General features: G+C 33.6%; 1 protein-coding gene across 1 annotated transcript in view; it reads left to right on the top strand.

Annotated features, from left to right (window-relative positions):
- Positions 1-2916: 2916 nt before the first annotated feature.
- mctp2a (multiple C2 domains, transmembrane 2a) overlaps positions 2917-25000 on the top strand; it is a 66352-nt gene continuing 44268 nt past the window's right edge. The window contains exons 1-9 of the mRNA XM_073850160.1: positions 2917-3641; positions 4561-4614; positions 5037-5154; positions 14500-14642; positions 18388-18464; positions 18580-18691; positions 18780-18815; positions 23725-23895; positions 24618-24748. Of these exons, the coding sequence (XP_073706261.1) occupies positions 2934-3641; positions 4561-4614; positions 5037-5154; positions 14500-14642; positions 18388-18464; positions 18580-18691; positions 18780-18815; positions 23725-23895; positions 24618-24748 (1550 nt within the window). The 5' untranslated portion in view covers positions 2917-2933. The remainder of the gene's footprint in view (positions 3642-4560; positions 4615-5036; positions 5155-14499; positions 14643-18387; positions 18465-18579; positions 18692-18779; positions 18816-23724; positions 23896-24617; positions 24749-25000) is intronic.

Genomic DNA, 25000 nt, shown 5'->3' with positions numbered 1-25000 from the left:
ACTACAGCAACAAAAATGCAGAAACCTGTTCAACCTCCTTATATAATGTACACACCACACCTCTTGAACATTTTAATTTGTAGTTGTATTATATTTATTTATATATAATCCTGTATTTTTAACTTTGAATTATTGCTGAAAAAGACAGATGTGGTGTTGAAAGTCTCTGAAAGTTTCTCTGAAATGCTATTTTTGGAAATGCTCTTTACCAAAAGTACAATTCAAACTGAACCCTTGGTTTTTTACAATTACATTTCGAAGTCAGAAAACCTAAATGTTACCTCAGTTTTATGTAGACAGAAATATGAATACATTTTTGCTCATTATGACTTTATTTTACTGAATAATATCAAATTACACACCTTGCAGAATCTGCTGCTACTTTATTTTAGGCAAAGCTATTACTTTCTAAAGACATGACGTAATTGATTGCTTTCTAAAGTTTTCGCATGAAACATACTTTAATAAGAATATGTCCTCCATCTCTTGATATGATCAATTTCAATTGTTAATAAACGTTTACTTAGTAGCAGTAACTTCTCAAACATTAAAATCATTTCGTAGTGGTCTGCTTTATCATGTAATAGTCTTCAGATTTAGTCTGTTATATTTACACTTACATAACAAATTAGCATAAAGACTTTTCATCTCAGTTAAAAAAAAGTTAATGTTTAACAGTGTGACCAGTTCTTAAGAAACTTCACAGTTCCACCTCAAATACGTCCTCATGGTCTGCGACGTGACTATGTGATCAGCACATTTTCTGCATATTTTGCAGTTGATAAATGTTCCATTGTGCTCTCACGCACTGTTTCGTGTCGAAGTGTGAACGCTTGACATTATCTGTGTTTTTAACAGTTTCATATAAAAAGCATCACATACAACAGGGATGACCAGTCCTGCTTCTGGAGAGCCATTTACCTTCAGAGTTTAGCTGCAATCCCATGTAAACACACCTGAACCAGCTATTCAAGGTCTTCAGGTTTACTAGAACTTACTCAACTTGTGTTGGGGCAAGCTGGAGTCAAACTTATGGACGTTGGGCCTTTAGAAACAAGGTTGAACAGCAGTTAGTACTGTACTGCATTTAATTGAATGCTCAGAAATAACTGAGCTCAGACTTTTAAACAGCAGTGTATGTTCACATTGTTTTACTTTGATTGTTTAAAGGGATAGTTCACCTAAAAATGAGAGTTCTGTCATTAATTACTCATCCTCATGTTGTTAGAAACCTGTAAGACCTTTGTTTATCTTCGGAACACAATTTAAGATATTTTTAATGAAATCCGAGAGCTTTTGGACAAGGGTCCTATCACGTTCAAGGCCCAGAAAGGTACCAAAAACATGGACAAAATAGTCCACTGGTAATTTTATGAAGCTACGAGAACACTTTTTGTGCACAAAAAAACAAAATAACAACTTTATTCAACAGTTGTTACTCTTAGAAGAAGAATACTAAGAAGAATTGTTGAATAAAGTCGTTATTTTTGTTTTTCGTGCACAAAAAGTATTTTTGTAGCTTCATGAAATTACCGTTGTATCACTGATGTCACATGGACTATTTTTTAGGGCTGCAAAACGATTAATTGTGATTAATCGCATTCAAAATAAAAATGTATGTTTACATACTACGTGTGTGTGTGTGTGTGCTGTGTATATTATTATGTAGATATAAACACACATATTAAGGAGAAATATGTTCCTCAAAACCAGTCTTAAGTTTGTAGCAATAGCCAAAAATACATTGTAATTGTCAAAATGATCGATTTTTCTTTTATGCCAAAAATCATTAGGATATTTAGTAAAGATCTGTGTTCTGTGAAGATATTTTGTAAATTCCCTACCATAAATATATCAAAACTTAATTTTTGATTAGTAATATGCATTGCTAAGAACTTCATTTGGATAACTTTAAAGGCGATTTTTCCAGTATTTCGATTTTTTTTGCACCATCAGATTTAAGCTTGGACTATTTGGAATGGTATATAACTTTGTCTTTTCCCATGGACTGTGACAGTTTGCAAAGGGTATGAATAATTTTGGACATGCCACTTTTTGTTCAAATGTAAATAAAAGATGAGTAATAATTTTTTCCACAACGATGCTTCTTGTACATCATCCTATTATCTTCTGGGAGACGTTTGTGTCCTTTCTAATCCAAAAAAAACTTGATGGTTGAAAAAGTAACTTTAAGTTAGAATTTGCCAGGGGTATGAATAATTTCGGGCTTGACTGTAAATCTAACATATTCTTCCTTAATATAGTATATTCCTAATATAGTACACGCACATATAGTATGTAAACATATAGGCCCGGTTTCACAGACAGGGCTTAGACTAAGCCAGGATTAGGCCATAGTTCAATTAGGACATTTAAGTAATTTTTATAAACATGCTTAGAAAAAAAACATTACTGGTGTGCATCTTGAGACAAAACAAAGGCACTGATATCTTTTAAGATCAATCAGTGCAATTTTGTTTCAGTTGAAACAGCTCAGACTTACATTTTAGTCTAGGACTAGGCTTAAGCCTTGTCTGTGAAACCGGGGGATAAACTTTTATTTTGAATCAATTAATTGCGACTAATCGTTTTACGGCTCTACTTTTATTTTGAATGCGATTTATCTCGATTAATCATTTTGCAGCCCTATTTTGTCTAAGTTATTGATACCTTTCTGGGCCTTGAATGTGCTAGGACCCTTGAGGGTCAGAAAGCTCTTGGATTTCATCAAAAATATCTCGTGTTCAGACGAAGAACGACAGTCTTACAGGTTTGGAGCGACACGAGGGTAATTAATCACATAATTGAATCACAGAACTATCCCTGATACTTAGTGTTTTTATTTACTTATTTTTTACAATTAAACAATCTTTGCTTGTCTTTTGTCTGACAGTTTTAATTTCAGCTCAAGTGCTGTCTCATCTCCAATCACAATGGAGCGAAAGAAAAAAGTCTGGCCCAATCTCCGTGAGAGAGCCTTAAATCTGAAGATCGGAAGGAAGGCTCTGGGAAAGAAGAAAAAGACCCCTCTGAAATACAGGAGGAGCATGTCAGTACCCGACCTCAGGATTAACCCTACTGCCATGCTGGCTTTGCAGGATGAATCCAGGACACCAGGTCAGGACTCCGTCTTCTTTGGAAACGTGGAGGGTTCGACTGACGTGGATGAAACAGCAAGTGAAACCTCTAGTACTGCCTTATCTGAGCAGTTAAGTTTTGCTGACATGCCATACTCCTGCAGCCCTGCGCCATCAGAGAGATCAGTTCCTGTTGACTTTCCAGTTTCGATGGAAACTGATAGGCGGCAAAGAGCCACAACATGGTACATCGATGATTTAGATGCAGTGACTGGACCTGTACATCCACTTATAGAAAGACAGTTGCCACCTGTGCCTGCAGAACGAAAATCGCCTGGTCAGAGACCAAAGGACCCCTCAAATAAAGTGACTGCAGTACTTACTAGAGCCTCTGCAGGAAGACAGACGCCTCCTACACGAGCTTCAGAAGAAATGTCTACACTGACCATCACAGAGCCAGTCAACAATACTCCACTTGAGGAGAGAGCCTACATTTCATGTCCCACTGAGCGTGAGCCGTCCTCTCCATTTGAAATGTTCATTGCGGGGTCAGCTGAGGACATGGCAAGTCAAAGTTTTTTGAGCATTATCACTACATATATATGCACTACAGTTAAAAGGTTTGTGATCTTTTGGGATTATTTATACATATAAAAGCTTACTTCAGGCCATTTTTATTAGTTAATTTCATTGCCCTTTGTTGTGAGTTTAAATTTTAAAGGGATAGTTTACTCAAAAATGAAAATTCTGTCATTATTACTCACCCTCATGTCATTCTAAACCTGTAAGACCTTCGTTCATTTTCAGAACACGAATTAAGGTATTTTTGATTAAATCAGAGAGATTTCTGACCCTGCATTGACAGCAATGCAATTGACACATTCAAGGCCCAGAAAGGTAGTAAGGCCATCATTAAAATATTCCATGTGACATCAGGGGTTCAACCTTAATGTTAAAGTTGAGTTCAAAAAATTACATCCCCCTTTCAAAATCTGAAAAATGTTAATTATTTTACCAAAATTAGAGGGCTCATACATTTAGTACTGACCTGAATAAGATATTTCACATAAAAGATGTTTACATATAGTCCACAAGAGAAAATGATAGTTGAAATTATAATAAATGATCCTGTTCAAAAGTTTGCATCCCCTTGATTCTTAATACAAAGTATTATTCTGTATTCTGAAAGGGGAGTGTAAACTTTTGACCTCTGTATAAAGCTACAAGAATACTATTTGTGCGCAAAGAGAACAAAAATACCAACATTATTTGACAATTTCTTCTCTTCCGTGTCAGTCTTCGACGAGCGTTCACAAGAGTACTACGACGCATGCTTTTGAAGATTCTTTACCACCTTTAGTCAAAAATGCATGATTGATAGATGGACAAACATTACGCATTACTGTTCTGGCCTGAATTTGGGAAAAGCAGATTCAGAGTAATGCAGAACTTTCTCATTGATGCATCTTAATCTCTTCCTCAGGACATTTTCAATGAAACCAGTGATTTTGATGCGCTTCCAGAACAAGAACGAAACGTGAGTATTTTAATAAGAAAAAATGTTGTCTAGATAGAAGGAAAATAAAACTGATGTATGAGTTGTTAGGATGGGACAATATTTCAGCTATTTGAAAATCTGTAATCTGAGGGTGCAAAAAGTCTAAATATTAAGAAAATCACCTTTAAAGTTGTCCAAATTAAGTTCTTAGCAATGCATATTACTAATAAACAATTAAGTTTTGATATATGTACATTAGAAAATTTACAAAATATCTTCATGAACATGATCTTTACTTAATATCCTAATGATTTTTGGCATAAAAGAAAAGTGAATCATTTTGACCAATACAATGTATTTTTGGCTGTTTGCTACAAATATACACATGCTACTTAAGACTGGTTTTGTGGTCCACAACTGTGAACTAACACTGACAAAGTCTTTTGCTCTCGACTTTTTAGATCCCACCAGGATTAAATGACAGTCAAAGTCAATTTGCTTTTGCGCAGCAGAAAGTCCAGTATCTCCTCACCATCAGCCTAAGGGAAGGCAGAAACCTGGTTATCAGAGACCGCTCAGGTATTGACCTCTGACTAATGCGGATGATTAAACTAGGATGATGCTGGGTGGCGTTGTTTACTCTAGGCATTGCATTGACTTTATCAGGCCAATTCAAGACTACATTCCTGTAATTAATAATGAATGACTAATGTGTTTTGGTAGATCATAACATACATCCTATTCAATGTGCATGATTATGGAGATCTTTTCATAGATTGGTCTTGAAACTTTACAAGCCCCCATCGCTCTGAAAAGTGTCATGCCTTTTGATGAGCTTTTCCCTTTTTTATTTCATCTTTCTGAGGACCTTCGAGTTCATGATAAAAGTCCAAAAAGTCCTGTTGAACTTGTTTTAGTGTAGACTATTCAAGGTTGAGTATAGCATTGAGTCATATTGTATCTTGTGGGTCAGCCTATGTTTGGAAGATTGGATAACAATCTCTGCCTTTTCTGTTTTCATTTCCTTTCTGACATACTTTACATTGCTCACTTTTGTGTAAAGTGATTTAAAGCATTATTCATTCATTTTAGCATGAAAAGTGTCACAAATTACTCAAACAGTACAAAAACATGACTAACTAACATTTTATCATTCCATTCAAATGTTTTGGGTCAGTACGATTTTTTTTTTAAATAAATAAATACTTTATAATACATTAAGTTGATTAAAAGTGAGAGTAAAGACATGTACAATGTTACAAAACTTACAGTTTCAAATACATTCAATTCTTTAACTTTTCTGTTTCTCATCCTCAAAAAATGTATCACAAATGTTTCTTGAACAGCAAATCAGCATATCAGAATGATTTCTGAAGGAATATGTGACACTGAAGACTTGAGTAATGATTCTGAAAATTCAGCTTTGCCATCACAGAAATAAAATAGAATTTAATATATATTAAAATAGAAAACATTTAATGGTATTAATTGCAATAACATTTCACAATATTATAGTTTTTACTGTAAAATACAATCTAAATGCAGCTTTGATGAGCATAAGAGACTTTCAAAAACACAAATAAATCTTACTAACCCAAAACTTTTGAATGGTATACTGCTGTATCAGTAAGGTTTTTAATGTTTTTTAAAGAAGTTTCTTATGCTCATCAAGGCTACATTTATTTGATCAAAAATCCAGAAAAAAACAGTAATATTATGAAATATTTTTTTGAGTGTAAAATAAAAGCATAAGAGACTTATTTAAAAACATTTCAAGTCTTTTGAAAACAGTTGTATTAATTGTAAAGGTTTCACAATATTGCTGTTTTTACTGTCATTTTGAAGTAAAATGCAGTTTAAAAGCAGCCTTGATAAGCATAAAGAAAAATTCTTACTGACCCAAAAGTTTTTGAATGCTGCTATATAATCCGATACATAGGCCATTTTTTTATATTAATTTTTGAAATTGTTGAAAACATTATGCTGATCTAGGAAACCTATAGTGGCTTGTAGATGTCAGCTGTCAGCTGCTACCATAGAAAAATTAGTTTCTTAGTAGTTTAGTGATTTGCTAATCTTGACAAAACAAGTTTTTTTTTTTTTTTTTTTTTTTGTGCATATCTATGACAGTAGGCTTGGGGATCTTGCATGTCCACATTATTAGTGTAAAGTAGGGGTGGAACGGTTCACAGAAGTCACGGTTCGGTTCGTACCTCGGTTCAGACGTCACGGTTCGGTATGATTTCGGTACAGTGGAGGGAAAAGCAAAACAAAAATGCAGAAGGCAATTAGATGTATTTCCACTCACATAACCCAACAACCGCTGAACAACGGCAACACACAGTCCTCGTCTTTTCCACCACTCTCTCGCCTGTACTACTGTAACTGACTGGAAAAGCGAAGTTTTCCCAAACTTGCGATCTAAGGGGCCGTTCACATGTCGCGCCTAAAAACGCGTGGAAAACGCTAGGCGCGCCGCTTTCTTCCTGATCAACAAAGCGCTCGGGCGCTTGCGCTCCGGAAGCGTCTGCCGTTTCTAAGCAACCATCAGCTGCGCTCTAGCTCCAAGCCTATGCGTCTCCATGCATTGTTTCTTCTATTAGCGTCAAAATAATGGGGGCTTGACAAATCATAAAGTTCAGGAAATCCCTGGACCACAATGATGAGCTGCTCCTCCATGTTTCTTCTGAGGTTTCAATGTAACGGAAAAACGTGAGGAAGCTGATTGGTTAGTTCATGTCACATGACCTGCGGTGCGCTTGCGACATTCTGAAAAGTTGAGATGTTTTTAAATCGATGCGGCGCGGACGCGCCTGGAAAAAACGAGCGCGTCGCTTCCAATATGCGCGCGCAAGCCGCGCGTCTCCATTTGAAATAACGAACTTGCGCGCGCAAAAGACGCTTCATGTGAACGGCCCCTTAAAGAGGCCGGCGGATCCTCTAACTCTTGTGGAACACCACCACTTGCCATACCATACTCGCTGTCGCTGCTATCTCTGACTCACTCACTGGATGGACCGTCGAGCTGACAAAAAATTGCAGAGTGCCAGAGAATGTAGACGGGCTCTGATAGAGGGTTGTGGCTAGAGGGTATACAGCTCAGACCGGAAACTAACAATGAAATTAATTGTTCTACCTATTAGATTGTGTTTTATTAACGTCTACACCTACCCCAACCCTAAACTTAGCCCTTACTATAATACAAAAAAAGTATTATTGTTGTACAGTGTGACAAAAATAACGTTAGACTGATGTGCGCATGCCCAGTAGCCATAGCTGTATCCCTTCTAGACTTTACCCTGATAGAGCGCATACATAGGCGGAGCTCGGCTGCATCGACGCCAATCAGAGCTTCAGAGCTAAAGCGGGGCTAAATATTAGCTGTCCCTAAAGAACCCGCGTGTCTAACAGTAGTTCCGCATTACATTAATTATTTTGCAGGCAAGTTTTTTTTTATTTTCATATCGTGTATTCTCCGTTTAAATTCATGCACCGAACCGTGACCCCCGTACCGATTCGGTTCGAAACGAATACATGTACCGTTCCACCCCTAGTGTAAAGTGTATCAGATATCAGAACCGGACAACTTCCTTATTATAATGATTTTTAGTGTTCAGAGAAAAACTAATGTTTTTATTTTTTATTTTTTATTTTTTTTTGCTGATTTTGGGTGGGGGGGATATCTGTTGAGAGCTAAGAGTTATATTCTTTAATTGATATCTGACAGTATAATTAAATTAGTCAAAATTTAACACATAAGAGGAAGTCATTCTTATTTTGAGCCAATCATCTGAACTTTCTGTGAAATCCAGTAGGTGGGACTGCTAATGATCTGAATCAGGAGTCATATATACACTGCCGCTCAAAAGTTTGGGATCAGTAAGATTTTTAATGGTTTTTAAAGACGTTTCTTGAAATATTATTTTAATTTAAAAAGACTGTTTTCTATGTGAACATATTTTAAAATGTAATTTATTACTGTGATACAAAGCTAGATTTTCAGCATCATTTCTCCAGTCTTCAGTGTCACATAATCCTTCAGAAATCTTTTTAATATGCTGATTTATTATCAATGTTGAAAACAGTTGTGCTGCTTAATATTTTTTTGGAAGCTGTGATACTTTTTTTTTAGGATTCTTTGATCAATAAAAGGTTAAAAAGAACAGCATTTATTTAAAATAAAAAGGTTTTCGATTTTTTTCTTTCTTTTTTTAAATAAATGAATACTTTTATTCACCAAGGATGTGTTAAATTAATAAAACGTGATCGCATAGATTTACGTTGTTAGAAAAGATTTATATTTTGAATAAATGCTGTTTTTTTACCTTGTTATTCATTAAATAATCCTGAAAAAAAGATTCACAGGTTCCAAAAAAACAATTCGCAGCACAACTGTTTCCAACACAAATAATTCTAATAATAAATCAGCATATTAGAATTATTTCTGACGGATCATATGACACTTAAGTCTGGAGTAACAGCTGATGAAAATTCAGCTTTGCATCACAGGAATAAATTATATTTTAAAGTATATTAAAATAAAAGCCATTATTTTATATTGTAATAACATTTTGCAATATTACTGTTTTTTTTCAGTATTTTTGATCAAATAAATGCAGCCTTAATGAGCATAAGAGACTTCTTTAAAAAACATTACAAGTCTTACTGATCCCAAACTTTTGAGCAGCAGTGTACATAAAATCATATCTTGTTTAGGAAGGTTCTGGAATCTTGTCAATTATAAATTCCTCAGATTGTGAAGATTGTTGTAAGTTCTTCAGTTCATAGTAAAAAGATCTGAGAGTACAGTAATTGTTTTTGATTGGCATGTTGTTTTCAGTGTCATTCATCTCAAAGCTAAAGATGTTGGCACAGAGATCCTTAAACATTTCTGTAGAAGAATAAAACTAAATAAAATGGAATTTAAAATAAACCTAAAATAGAATCAAAAAGATAAAGGTCAAATAAAATAACACACTAATTAGGAGAGGTGTATTTAAGTAATATTTATATGTAATGCATTATATAATTAAGGGGAGACACTGCAGGCAAAAATCAAGTTTGAGATTTTGGGCTTTTTGTTTTTGACTAGTGGAAAGAAAACATCCAAAAAACACTGTTAAGTATTTCTTTTATAGCACTTTATCTATTTGTGTCAATAGATTTCAATTACAATGATTATTTTTAAAGGCTGTTTTCTCAAAATGAGTTTTTTCTTCTACACTGAGCCATAAATCTCCACTTCAGTAGCACACACCAAACTTTACACTTTTATTCCTGTCTATATCCTGAAGGTTGTTTGTGTATGATTTGCTTGATACACCATACACCATTTATACACCATTTATACACCATTTTATTCCCCCAAAATGGTAAAAATATAGTGTTTCATGTCTGTTTTTTTTTTTTTTTTTTTTAAATTATGGCGTGACGAAATGACATACCCAAAATTTGTTCTGTAAAAACTTATGACTCTAATATGTCAAAAAAATTAAACAAGAATTTTGAAACTGACCTCATCCAGTTCATGTACTAGAAATGTATGCAAATTAGTGCATATTTCATTAAATAATGCTTCATTTGTATATTTAAACCTAACATTTTAGAAAACTTGTAATACAAAAAATGTTTGCAATTATCAATGTAATCAATCAACTGGGTAAGTAAGGTGATAACCATTAGTTAATTTTTTTTTTACCCTATTTACCTGCAGTGTCTCGCCTTAAAAGCAAACTAAAAGGAAAAACAGTGAGGACTGCACTTTTTACTTTGTAAAGATGGAATGTTTCCAAGTTACTTCAGGCTGTCTAGTTGTCCCAAAACTGCAGAATGCAGTCAAACCAGAATGTCTTTCATTCTCCCGCATCTGCCTTGCTTCTGTAACTATGTTACATTTAAGAAAACAAAGCTATTTCTGGAACTATTGTTTGGATTTAGAAGTCATTATCAGTGGTCTTATATTCAAATGTTGTACGTTGATTGCAAAGAATGAAGTCGGTTTATCATACTAGCGCTGGGAAACAAATGAGCTGGCCTTGTTTTGTTATCCTACTACGGAGCCAATGCAAATAGAGTCATGTAGAGGTGTTGTTACCTAGAGGCTGTACACAGTCCCTGGTGTCATAATGCAAAATGTGTTGTCTGTTTTATCTCCTAACTATTTGTTCATGTGAGAGAGCGAGGGAGAGAGAGAAAAGAGGGATTTAGCCTAAGGTTTAGTGAAATCCTACAGGCAAATGATTGTACTGAATTTCCATTTGATACCCAGAGCGGTTCTTCAGACGTAATGCCAGTGTATCTGGCAGGCCTGACCAAGCTGATTGGGCAGCTCATTCTCATGTTCAAAGTCACAGGTGTATGCCCAGAGGCTATTAATTACCATCTCTACCTCATTATTTTTCATAATTAGAATATATTCCAGTGATATTCCTCTCTGCCAACTGAATCTAATGAAATGGTCATGCACACTATAGAGTTGGTGAGGTTACTGGTGGCATAGGATGCCAGATATTCACTGCAGAAAACAGGGATGCATTTTCTCAAGCAACCTCTTGATTAGCTAAACATTTGTCCGATATATACAGTATTTTACTTGTTCGTTTGTAACTTTTATTCCTTTATGTTCTATAAAATTGGATATATTGCCACCTGCTGGAGAAAGTATAAAAGTTTTTTAAAAATAAATAATTAAATAAATTGTAATTTAGTTTTCAACAGAAAATTATATTAATACCCTTGCTAAACGTAAATGCTGTTGTAGTTAATAATATTAATATAATGTGTTTATTATACACACTGGAATGTCAAAAGGAATTCCTTTGGAATTCTTGTGAATCACACTTTGCAGTTGTGATCAAACTTGATTTGTATCTTTTTTAAGGAAGCAACTTTCTTTGTCTACTTTCTCTGTTTGATGGAGAAACTGAATGCCAGTAACTAGCAAACCTGAACAGAATGATGAAAAATGTACTTGCTTTTTGTTTATTTACCTTGTATTTCCAAATTTCCAATCCAAGCTCATCTCTTTGTCCACATGAAATAATATTGAAGCTGTTAAAGGCTTGTTACTGTATTTTGGCCAGTAACTTTAGTAGGGATGCTGTTTCAGGATATATTTTGCAGGCTGCAATCTAACAAATAGTCTTCTTGTCCAAAACATGACAAATATGTAAATTTTATTCCTTGCAGGGATATAAGCTGCTAGCTGTTGGGTGATATATTCAATATTTCTCTTCAAAAAAGCTTTAAAAAAATGTATTATGACCCTCAGATAACTGATAATAATTAATATTATTAATGATAATATAAATAACAATTGCAAAATTAAATTAAGAAAAAAAGGTTATATTATTATTTTCTAAGATATATTGAATACTTTGAACAAAAAGGGAAAAGCTTTTACATGACCCTGAGAACTGTTAAGAAATCATATAATAAAAAAAATACAAAAATGAATAATAATAATAATACAAATAATATTAATACTAATAATAAAATATTATAATTAATAATTTTAAAAAGTTATATTATTATTTCATAAGATATATTTAATATTTTGAACAAAAAGGGAGAAATTTTAACAATTTAACATGACCCTGAGAAAACGGTTTAGAAATCATATACTAATAAAAAAAATCAATTATAATAATAAAATATGTTAAATGTAATTTAAAAGTTATATTATTTTATAAAATATATTCAATATTGTGAACAAAATGACCTGGAGTAACTGTTCAGAAATCATATAATTAAAAGAGAAAAATAAATAAATAAAAATGAAATAAACAAACAATAATAACAATAATAATAAATATCCAAAATTAAATTAATTTAAAAAATATAAAAATATAAAATACATTTAATATTTTGAACAAAAAGGGATAAATTTTAATAATTTAACTGATATAACTGTTCAGAAATCATATAATTAAAATAGTAATAATGATAATAATAATAAAATATACAAAATTAAATTAATTTACATTTTAGAATAGCATTATTATATGCTATAATTATTATATGACTATGAGATAAAAAAATCTTATAATAAAAAAATACATAAATGAATTTAAAAAATCAACAACAATAATAATGTCATAAGATATATTCAATATTTTAACAAAATGACTGTTCAGAAATAATTTAAAAAAGAGAAAAAATATTTAAACACTAATAAAAACATAAATAATAATAATAGTAAATATATATATATATATATATATAGATAGATAGATAGATAGATAGATAGATAATTATTATATGACCATGAGAAATCTTTAAAAACAAATACAAAAATGAATAAAAAATCATCAACAACAACAATAATAATATACTAAATTAAAATTTATTTTAAAAAGTTATATTTATTATTTCGAAAATTATTACATTTTAATTTATATAAAAAATACATGTTAAATAATTACATAAAAAATATTTTTTTAATCACTTCCTGTTTTAGCCATTCTTATTTGGAACTTTGTATTGTTTGAATTTCTCATGTTATTGCCCCCTTAATATAAATCACTTTGTTGTATTTGTAACTTGATTTAGATAAAAAGTGTCATACTAATTAACACGAAAAAAAAAAGATTACTTAGATTTTTGGAAACTGCGACCTCGTGTGGTGGTCTTTGAGAATAACACACCACCTCATCTCATGTCTATAACACAGTTTGAAACAGAACATTACTCCAGACTTCTTACAAACAGCAAATGAAATGAAGCAGGTAAAAAAGTTTTGTAATTCATACTCCCATTTTGTCTGCTTTATTGCAAAACGTCTGGGTCAAATGTGTGCTATTTGGAAACTTTTTTGGAGCAACTTAATTACTATCAGACACAGAAAACAGATTTTTTTTTATGTTTTTCTTTGTAATAATATTATCACTTTTTTTTCCATTTTACACTTTATTGATGAGGTTCAGACATTGTCTAAAAATACAGCCATTTGCATTATTAGTTGAGTCCTCACTTCGTCTGCCATGACAGCGTGACGCCGATGATGCAGTCCACCTCTCGTGCCTTTTCCGGCACCTATATTTGCCTAACAATTAACGGCCAGCTCGCTCCCCGACTGACACTACATCGGAAAAGCGTCCGGTGAGTCCCCTCCCTCCCTCTTCTCCGTCCTCCATTTTCCTTCTGTTAATTTCCGCCGTCACCGTTTTCAGTCACGCCGGAGCTCTTCCCCTGGCTGCCTGAGCCCCTTTCCTCCTGTCAAGCTGCCTGGAGGTTTCCTTGTCAGCGGCTGGCAGGGAGGAGCTGCCTCCTGGAGATGTTCATTTGGAGAGGCGAGATGACAGGCCTGACAGCCCGTCCCCACAGGGCTTTTGTCATGTGATTCCAGGCTCCCCGCAGGTTCTCTCAAGCACTCCTTTATCCATCCATACAAATGAAGCGATGGACTCTTTCTCTCTCATATTTTTTTCTTACCAGCCAATCTGCATACCACAGCATAGACAAAGACGGACCGCTCTCCCTCCCCTCTCGCAGACAGACTCAAGGCAGACTTTCTTAACAGGCTTTGGAGATTAACACTGCTTGCTCCCAGTTTCTGGGGTTTTAATGCACCGGCATTAAATTAACTGATTCACGCTGGCTATAATTTTTACTCTTTCACTATCAGCCAGCTCCCATCACTCTGAAAGACACAAAACGTCCGCCTCTCTACGCTAAGAGCATTCGCCTAAATAATGACTTTTCTGGATTATTCAGTGTCTCGAAGACTGTGTCTAAATACAATCTGATTATATGAACCAGTTTCCACCATGTTTTGTGATGAAATAAACGTTCCTGGTTCAATATGAATAAAGCTCATTTAAACTGCAAAATCATGTGCAAACATTATGCAACAAATATGAATGTACTTACTGCTGAAGACTTTGTTTTTTGTTAGTAACATTGACTATTTTTTGTTTTTACCAGGTACAAGTGACCCGTTCGTCAAATTCAAATTAGACGGCAAAAACATCTACAAAAGTAAAGTTGTGAACAAGAACCTGAATCCCATCTGGAATGAATCATTTTCCTTTCCCGTCAGAGACCTCGATCAAACTCTTCATCTTAAGGTTTGTGAAGTGTTTATATTATTACATATTTCAAACAATTCTTGAATTATGAACTTTAGTATTTTTTATAATACTTCTTATTAGTGCTGTCAAATGATTAATCGTGATTAATCATGAGTAATCGTGATTATTCGGATTCAAAATAAAAGTTTGTTTACATAGAATACTGTGTATATTTATTATGCATATATAAATACATTTACTTGCATGTATATATTTAAGAAAAATCTTTAAAATATTTATTTGTATATATAATTTAAATTATATATAAATATATAGACACATATTTTTTTAAATATATACATGTATGTATATGTACATTATAAATATACACAGCACACACATATATTATGTAAACACAAACTTTTATTGCGAATGTGATTAATCGCGATTAATCGTTTGACAGCCCTACTCATGTAAAAAAAAAAAAAGTTTGAGGGAGTTTTGTTGTAAGATTGTAATTCATTTTTATTGCATAAGACCAGAAAAAAAAGAAGAGATAATCTTCTAGAAACAATGTGGTGATATATACTCTTATACCATTATCTTAACCATTAAAAAAAGTTCTATCTGATTCTGTTGCATAGAACTGAATAAAAATTTATATTTAATATTAATTATATTTTCTGTCCAACTTTACTGTTTCTTTTAATAAAAGTGTGGTTATTTTATTGGCTTGTGTTTTTTTAAATTCAGTATCATTAAAGTTATTGAGTTAAAGTCTTACATAATTACAATATAGTATATAGTATAATAATAGAAAGTAGATAATTATTATAAAGCATTTTTGATTTTCATGTGAATCCAGATGTTTCCGTTTCAGCTCAGAATTTTCATTTCGATGCATCCCTAATAAATTTGAAACACATAATGGAGGGGAAAAAAAGTTATATGTGGTTCTGTTGCATTGAATTGAATAAAAATAATATATTGATATTTAATATTAATTATATTTTCTGTCCAACTTTACTGTTTCTTTTAATAAAAGTATGGCTATTTATTTTATTGGCTTGTGTTTTTTAAATTCAGTATCATTAAAATTATTAAGTTAAATTTAAAAGTCTTACAAATTAACTTTGTTATTTAAGAAAATAGTAAATAATTATTACAAAGCATTTTCTTTTTTGGTCAAGTGCATCCAGAAGTTTTCGTTTCAGTGCATCCCTAATAAATTTGAAACACCTTATAGGGGGAAAAAAGTTATATCTGATTCTGTTGCATAGAACTGAATAAAAATAATAATATTGATATTTAATGTTAATATGTTTTCCAGTTTTATTGTGTTACTTTCAGTAAAATTGTAGTTATTTTATTGGCTTGTGTTTTTTAAAATTCAGTATCATTAAAATTATTAAGTTAAATCAAGTTATTTAAGGAAATAGTAAATAATTATTACAAAGCATTTTCATTTTTGGTCAAGTGCATCTTCATTTCAGTGCATCTCTAATAAATTTAAAACACCTTATGGGGGGGGGGGTTATATCTGATTCTGTCGCATAGAACTGAATAAAAATAATTTATTGATATTTAATATTAATATATTTTCTGTGAAGTTTTATTGTTACTTACAATAAAAGTGTGGTTATTTAATTGTATTTGCTTGTTTTTTTTTTAAATTCAGTATCATTAAATTTATTCAGTTAAATTAAAACAAGTCTTACAAAATTACTCATGTTATTTTATTTATTACGTACTATTTTATTTAAAGGTCCCATATTGTCAAAATCGAAATTTCCTGGCTTTTTTCATGATAACTGAGGTCTAGGGGCTATGTAACTACCATGTGAGTTTCAAAACAGTCAGTCCACAGTAAACTGCACACAGCCTGCATAAAGTAGCCGTTCCTTTTCACAAGCCGCTGTTACTTCCGTAAAAATGAGACGTCCGATCTACTCAGTCACCGCCTTCAGTCACCACCCCGAGCACCAACCACCGTCCCACCCTCCTTTTGTCAAACCCCCGACAACATCTCGTCCATTTTTATTGCTAAGCAACAACAACACAAAAACAAGTGGAGAAAACGCTGTTCAGTCGATAGATGTCAGGAAACTACATCATTGCACAGACTTCAGAACAACATTAATATAAGAGACCACTGGCACGTCAACTTCAGCCTCTTTCACTCAGCGATTCCGGTAAATACACGGATAATGTGTCCCATGATTTGTTCCAGAATTGTTTAATTTGGTTCATTCACAGTTGTTTTCCGGAATCTGTGCGTGCTTTACACACAACCCATAAAGACGTGACATTTGGATGTGAGATGTAATGCGACGCGTACATTTCACTAAACTGAAACTAACCTGACGAACAATCTGTGGTTCAGCGCTGATAGTGAAGAGCTCCCTGATCGCCGCTTCATTCCACTTTGCACATATTTTTTCGTCGTGAAGAGTCGCAGGGTAACGTGCATCATCACTACAACACTGCCTTTATGGTTCTGGCTTTTGTTCACACAGCGCTCCTTCCCGTAATTTTCCGGAATCAGCGCTCATTGTGAAAGGGGCTTTACTGAAGCAACAGTTACATAGCTTACTGCATTCGGTGTTTGAAAAAGAAAAAAAACAATAATGATCATTCTTAAATATTCTGTTGAGTATCAGAAAGCTAGGCTCTCTCTATGGCTCTGGGCTAGGCTACAGCATACATGACCGTAGTTACCTGTGATTGGCCTGGCTGTGCGTCACTCAGAAAACAAAAGGCCAATCAGAAGAGAGGCTCATGAATATTAATTAGATGGGCCAAAATCGACCTGTTTGACAGAGCTCCTAAAAAAGGAGCTGTAAAAATATATTGAGATGGATTTTGGCACTTATGCCGCAAATATATATTCTTAAGGACATCCACAACTAAAATAAACCTCCAGAAATGTGTACAATATGGGACCTTTAATAAAATAGTAATGAATTATTACAAAGCATTTTCGTTTTTTGGTGAAGTGCAGAATTTTTGTTGTCGGTCCAGAATTTTAATTTCGGTGCATCCCTAATAAATTCAAAATGCCTAATAAAGGGTGAAAGTTATATCTGGTTCTGTTGCATAGAACTGAATAAAAATAATATTGATATTTAACTTTAATGTATTTTCTGTTCAATTTTACTTTCTGTTACTTTCAATAAAAATGTGTTTATTTTATTGGCTTGCCTTTTAAAAAAAATTATCATTACATTATTTCAGTTAAATTAAAAAAGTCTTACAAAATGACTTTCTTTTTTAGGAAAATAAATTATTATTACAAAGCATTTTTCATTTTTTAGTTTCGGTTTCAGCTCAGAATTGTCATTTCAGTGCATCCCTACTAAATTCAAAACACCTAATAGGGGAAAAAAATGTTATATCTGATTCTGTTGCATAAAACTGAATAAAAATAATATTGATATTTAATATTAATATATTTTCCAATTTTATTGTGTTACTTTCAGTAAAATTGTTGCTATTTTATTGGCTTGTGTTTTTTAAAATTCATTAGATTAAGTTAAATTTAAAAAGTCTGTTATTTGATATAAAAAAAACAAAGTAAATTATTATTTCAAAAAATGTTTGATTTAAGTGCATTTTTTGTAATATATTATTTTAAACAATTATAAAAAAAAGTTCTTGTTTTACCTAAAGAAAATGATCTTTATTTGTATTTATTTTACATTTAAATATTTTGATTGTTTAAAAAATGGTATTAAAACACTATATAAACTTCTGTAACACTGTCTTCATCATCATCATCATCTCACAATTATGACTGATGCAGGTATATGATCGTGACCTCAGATCCAATGACTTCATGGGATCATGCAGCTTTCCTCTCTATAGACTGGAGTTGGACAGGTGAGGAAAACTTTGTCATTCCATAACTTTCATGATATTGTGCTGGTAAAGTTTCTCTGAAAATTAGAATTTCTTCTTAGAATTCGATTCAGCTTTGTGAAAATGCTCTCTGCAGAGTAATCCCAATGATACTACCTTTGGAGGACCCTAACAGTGCAGAGACAGATATGGGAGTGATCATTCTCGAGGCCTACCTGACCATCCGAGAGGAACCTGCCAAACGAAATGTACGGTTCCTGAAAACACACTAATTTTAGTGTAAAGAGTCAAGTGTTTTTCAAACATAATTTTCATTTGTCATCATTCATTTTTCAGAAGTGGCTTCTAAGAAGAAAGGGAAGCTTTGGGAAGGTATGTCATTATACATATTAATCATATAACTTCTGTTTAGGTCTTTCATTAGCCTACGCAAAAAAGTTACCAGGCCAAAATACACAAAAAATGCACTAAGCAACACAATCTTATTTATTCAAAAAACCACAAGCAGTAACTTTATTCAGGTATCACATCGGTCCACTGGAGGGCAGTAGATCCTCACCATCTTCCCCACAAACACTTCACTGATGTTCAACATTTATGCAAGTTTCTTGACTTTACCTTTCTTTCACTTAGTTAAAAATTTCAGAACTTCAACAGAGCGAGAAACTTTTGTTTGTGGCTGCGGCTCTCTGATGCACTGAACCAATCCATGATTTCCAAAGTAAATGGATCACCGTGATTTACACAAAGCGCAAGACTGTCTTGAATTTTGTGCAGGTCAATTCTTAGATGAGAGTTTATTTACCTTGCAGTGGTAAGCAAATAGCTTTTATTGTTCAAGGCCGTTCAAAGCTAGCAATTTAAGATTTCTCTGAAATCTCTGCCGCATTCTGCTGTAGAGTGGGGTGCTGCCACAGAGAATTTATTTTTAGTATACTGTATTTATGCCCAGGATTGAATTTCATATTAGTTAAACTGAACAGTGACAAATAAAAGTCTGTATGCAATACAAGTTATAGCCTGTTTGGTCAATAAATATATAAATATATAATATTTTTCAGAATAGAACTTATTTTACAAGTTTAAATATGATTCTCTTCATTTGTAGACAAAGTCTGGTCTTAAAAATATGCATCTTTTAAAGAAATCCCTGGGTTAAATATCACTTAAAAAAATATGTAAGGAGAATAAAGACTATTATTAATATTTTTACATTGTGACATTACATTCATGACATTTAGTACATTTTAGCCTCAAATGCAGTATTAAAAACCTCCCTGGGTCGACAATTTTTGTTTTGGAAAGAAATTAGTTCTTTTATTCAGAAAGGACACATTTAATTGATCAAAAGTGACAGTAAAAAGATTTCTATTTTAAATAAAAGGCTGTTCTTTTAACTTTGTATTCATCTAAAAAATCCTGAAAAAAAGTAGTACGGTTTCCACAAAAAAATGATATATACATACAGTGGCATTCAGAAGATTTTTATTGTTTTTAAAGAAGTCTTTTATGCTCACCAAGGTTGCGTTTATATGATTAAAAATACTGAAAAAAAACCAGTAATATTATGAAATACTATTACAATTTTAAATAATTGTTTTCTGTTTTAATTGACTTTTAAATAGAATTTATTCCTGTGATAAACAGCTAAATTTTCAGCATCATTACCCCAGTTTTCACATAATCCTTCAGAAATCCTTCTAATATGCTGATTTATTATCAATGTTGGAAACTGCTACTGTTTTGCTGCTAAATATTTTTTTTGGAACCTTGGGTATTTTTTTCAGGATTCTTTGAATAAAAAAATAAAAAAAGAACAAAATTTATTCAAAATAGAATAACAATGTAACAATGTTAGCCTTTACTATCACTTTTTAGCAATTTAATGCATCCTTGCTAAATAAAAAAAATGTAAAAAAAAAAAAAAAAAAGTTTTTTAGGTGGAACAATACAGTAGACAATGTGTGTGTATATATATATATATATATATATATATATATATATATATATTTAAGTCAATTTCATTAGTTACAGAACTCTTGCCCCCTTGACTACTTGCCCCCTTCTTACTTGCCTGAATAAAAAAAAAAAAAAAAAATCCTGATAATTTACTCACCCCCATCCAAGATGTGTCTTTCTTTCTTCAGTTGAAAATGAAAGGTTTGAGGAAAACATTTCAGGATTTTTCTCCGTATAGTGGACTTCATTGGGAGTCAGTGGGGTGTCCAAATTGCAGTTTCAATGCAGCCTCAAGGGGCTCTTCACGATTCCAGCCGAGGAAAAAGGGTCTTATCTGGCAAAACGATTGGTCATTTTCTAAAGACAAATGAAAATGTATATACTTTTTAATTTCACTAGCTTGAAATTCACATTAAAATAGTCACACACTGTTAGTTCTTCGTCTATGTACCTTTGTTCAAAAAGGTTGGGTAGGGCGAAAAACTCAATTTTCTTTTCTTTTCCAATTTCAAAATCGTCTGACAAAATTGTTTTTCTTTTTTTGTAGATGATGTTTGACTTTCTTTGCACGTTCGCTAGATAAGATAAGACCCTTATTCCACAGCTGGGATCGTGTAGAACTCTTTAAAGCTACATTGAAATCGTAATTTGGACCTTCATTCCATTGAACCCCACTGAAGTCCACTATATGGAATTTTTTTCCCCGAAAAACCTTAATTTATTTTTGACTGAAGAAAGAAAGACATGAACATCTTAGATATGTGCTTTAATTATATTATAATGTAGAATATCCTTTCAGCAGGTCAGTTGGTGTGAGATTGACTCAAGTGGACACCTGCTAGATTATATGATCAGGTATAGATCAGTATGTGTTTTGTTGGTGTTTCCACCACAGTGTGTCCTCGGCCAAAACAACTGAGATCTAGTTCTATTTGACACCTATCAGTAGAGGCAGAACATGTCTCTCAATTCTTACCTCTCCTCCTCTATCACACTTCCTTCTTCACAGCCATGCCACACTGTCTTTGAGATGGAAACGGGCAGCAGTATTGGCACATAGCATGTGGTTCTTCTTCCTGACAGTTTCTGGAGTGTGTGTGTGTGTGTGTGTGTTTGTGTGTCTTTGAGGCACTATGCCAGTGTAAGATGCTGAGGATATGTGTGATGGCTCATTCCCAGGCATGGTGAGCTATAACCCAGATGTTGGGATGTAATATCACAGCTGTGGACGGACAGCACTGAAGCTGTAGCCAAATGGGTACGGCTTTGGGCTTGTCCCCTTGTCCCCATGCTGCTCCACCATATGGAGGCAATCCCCCAGCTCTTTTAGCACCAGGAATAGCCTCTCTTTAGGGGCCACTTACTCTTAAGCGGAATTGTTTTATTGGCCACGCCGTTCACAAATTTGTCCAAAATAAACACTTGGGAAGACTTGGCTTGGATGGATATTATATTTCTCTCTCTGCTCCCTCCATAACTACCCCCCTTATCCCTTGTTCTCTCTCTCTTTAAAGAGGCTTGTTTATGGAGATGTGGCCATTACATTAAATGTTAATGCTGGTTTGTCTGCTGTGCCGTGTATGTGTGTGTGCGCGATTCTAATGGAGCAAAGGCTCAGTCACACTCTCCGAGCAGCCAGGTGGGAAAACAGCTCTCTGGTCTGTGATTACTGGCAGAACAGACCAGCCTCTTCCTGATGCTGTGTTTTTTGAAAGTGCAGGGCTATCAACCCGCAAGTCATCGCTGTACTGTGTACTTATCCATCTGCAGTCTTGTTGATGGACCTGTTTTTTTTTTGTTTGTTTTTTCTCTCCGAGGTGCCGGGATCACCTGCGCATTTCATCAAGCGGTTTTTAGAAGCTTTCATTTCATAATATATTTTGTTACAAAAACAGAAATGGAATTTTATTTCAGATACGTTTTTTTTTTAAGATGCCACATTTATTTACAGTAGGAGAAGATCCTAGCTTAATAGTTTTATTTGTTAGTTCGCATTTACTATCAAATTTTAACACCCACACCATTTTTGGAAATAATTATTCAGAAAGGACACATTCAATTAATCAAAAGTGACAGTAAAAGATTTCTGTCAAATAAAAGCCTGTTCTTTTAACTTTATATTGATCAAAGAACCCTGAAAAAAAGTAGCACGGTTTTCACAAAAAAAAAAGATAAAAATAAAAATAAAATAAAATAAATAGAAATGACTTACTATTTAGCAAAAAATCCTGCAAAAAGTTAAATGATTTCCACAATAAATAAATGAATACATGCATACATATATACATACATACATACATAAAAGCAGCACAATTGTTTTTAACATTAATAATATTTTTGAGTACCTAATACAAATGTATATTTATATATTCAGAATTATAACTATATTCACAATTTACATTTATATGTTGACACTTATAACTATATTCAGATTTACTTCTACATATTCATGAATTACATTTATATATTCAGAATTATACAAATATATTTTGATTTGTATATTCACAATTTACAGTTATATATTCAGATTTAAAATAATAATACCTGTTTGGTGCTTCATAAATAAATAAATAAACTTACAACTATATATTCAGACTTACAACCATATATTCAGACTTACATCGATATATTCTTGATTTACATTTCTATATTAAGATGTACATCGTTATATTCTGGTTTACATTTATGTATTCTGATTTATAAATAAGTATTCTGATTTACTTCTATATATTCACAATTTACTATCATCTATTCAGATTTTATATAATTTAGATTGAATAATTCAAACAACCATAACACATAAACGTATAACTATATATTCAGACTTACATCTATATATTTAAAATTATATATTCAGATTTCCTGTTTGGTGTTTCATAAACAAACACACACGTGTATATTTATTTTATTTTATTTTAATTTTTATTTTATTCCCCCCAGGAATAGCTGGAAACTGTACAGCTATGTATTGCCATGGAATCTATAAGTTTATAACTGAACTATTTCTGTAAAATGATGGTGTATGACGAAAAACATTTCTTTACGATACAAACATTTCTTCACTTTAAACCTGGTTCCAGGACTATCACAAGTCATTCTCGCAGTTTCATCAAATCCTTATCTATCTGAGCCAAGTATAATATGCTACCTTGGTAACATATTTAAATCCCCAGAATTTATAGCAACAATGTTAAATACACAGAAAACTGAGTGTTTAAGTTTGCAAATTGTAAACACGTGTTTAGGACTAACAAATGCTAGATGAACCGAGAATGAAGCATTGGCCCAAACTAGAAATTTTTGTTTGTGTTGGATGTTCCAGGGCCAGCCGATAAGCCAGGCGCAGGTTGGGCGGCTCATGTGTGCACAGAGGACTCAGGTTTGGACTGGAATTTACACTGTCATCCTGGTCGAAGGCCAGGACATGCCTGACTGCGGTCAGGGAGATGTCTACGTACGCTTCAGAATGGGAGACCAGAGGGTCAGAAGCAAGGTGAGCTCATCCCTCTCTCCCGTCATCTTCTCGCTTCTCTCGCTTTCTCTTTTTGCCGTGCTCATTACATCATCGCTCTTTCTTTGTTTCTAAACCTCTGTCCTCTGTTTCTCTCAATACCTCATTAAACCCTTCCCTCCCCCTCTTCCTCCTCCCGTACTTTCTTAGTAGTTCACATACCTCGCTTTAGATATTCCCGTCCACTTTACACACCTTCCTCCCTCCTCCTCCCCCTCTTTCGGATCGCTTCTCCCAGGCTTCACTGCTCTGGTGACAGAGGAGGCTACTCATTAGATCGGCCGTGTCTGGCAGGGCGTCTCTCCTGATGCTTCTGTTACCGCGTCTTGTTCGGCTCATTTGCATACCCAGAATGCCTTGCTCATCTACCCCCCCCCCCCCCCACCCTCTCAGTGGTTCCAACCAGCTAGTCTTGTGTTCTCATGTCATCTTTTTTATAGAGCCCCCTGGCTCTGTTTGGGCATGTTTGCTTGTTGAACAAAACTAGTTCTAATTGGATGCTGTCAGAGTTTATAATCCCAGCGAGAAGAGAGGATGTGTTCTCCAAAAGACGGCTGCCCCTCCTCCACCGCATGTCTTATTGAAGTCTTACTGAATAAAGCTTAATACACCTGTCATGTTAGCTGTCTCAGTTTTGAGAGTGCCTTAAAATTGACACAACTTCCTCTCTCTCTCGTTCCCGCTTGTCTATCTTTCTGTCTCAGAATCTGTGTATTAAGGCGAATCCGCAGTGGAGAGAGTCCTTCGACTTCAACCAGTTCCAGGATGCTCAGGAGAATCTGGTGGTGGAGGTTTGTTGCAAGAGGGGCAGGAAGTCAGAGGAGTGCTGGGGACTGTAAGTTTGCTGGAGCTTGTTTCCGAAGTTTTAAAAGTTAGAAAAGAGGGGAGAGTGGGGTAAGATGTGCCACTTTTCTCTTCAGCTGTCCTCTAGGCAGTGAGAAATGAGATTTCAGGATGTCTGCTATCAAATGAAATTTGAAGAATGTGCCTATAGTATAGAGCCATAGAAATATGACATCTCAAATAAAAGTGATCCAGTGACACAACTGTAGGAGTAAGCTATGGTATCTTAAAAGGAAAGCTGAAC

The sequence above is a fragment of the Garra rufa genome, chromosome 11 (genome assembly GCF_049309525.1).
Source record: "Garra rufa chromosome 11, GarRuf1.0, whole genome shotgun sequence".
Classification (NCBI taxonomy): domain Eukaryota; kingdom Metazoa; phylum Chordata; class Actinopteri; order Cypriniformes; family Cyprinidae; genus Garra; species Garra rufa.
This window is presented reverse-complemented; position numbering and strand designations above follow the sequence as displayed.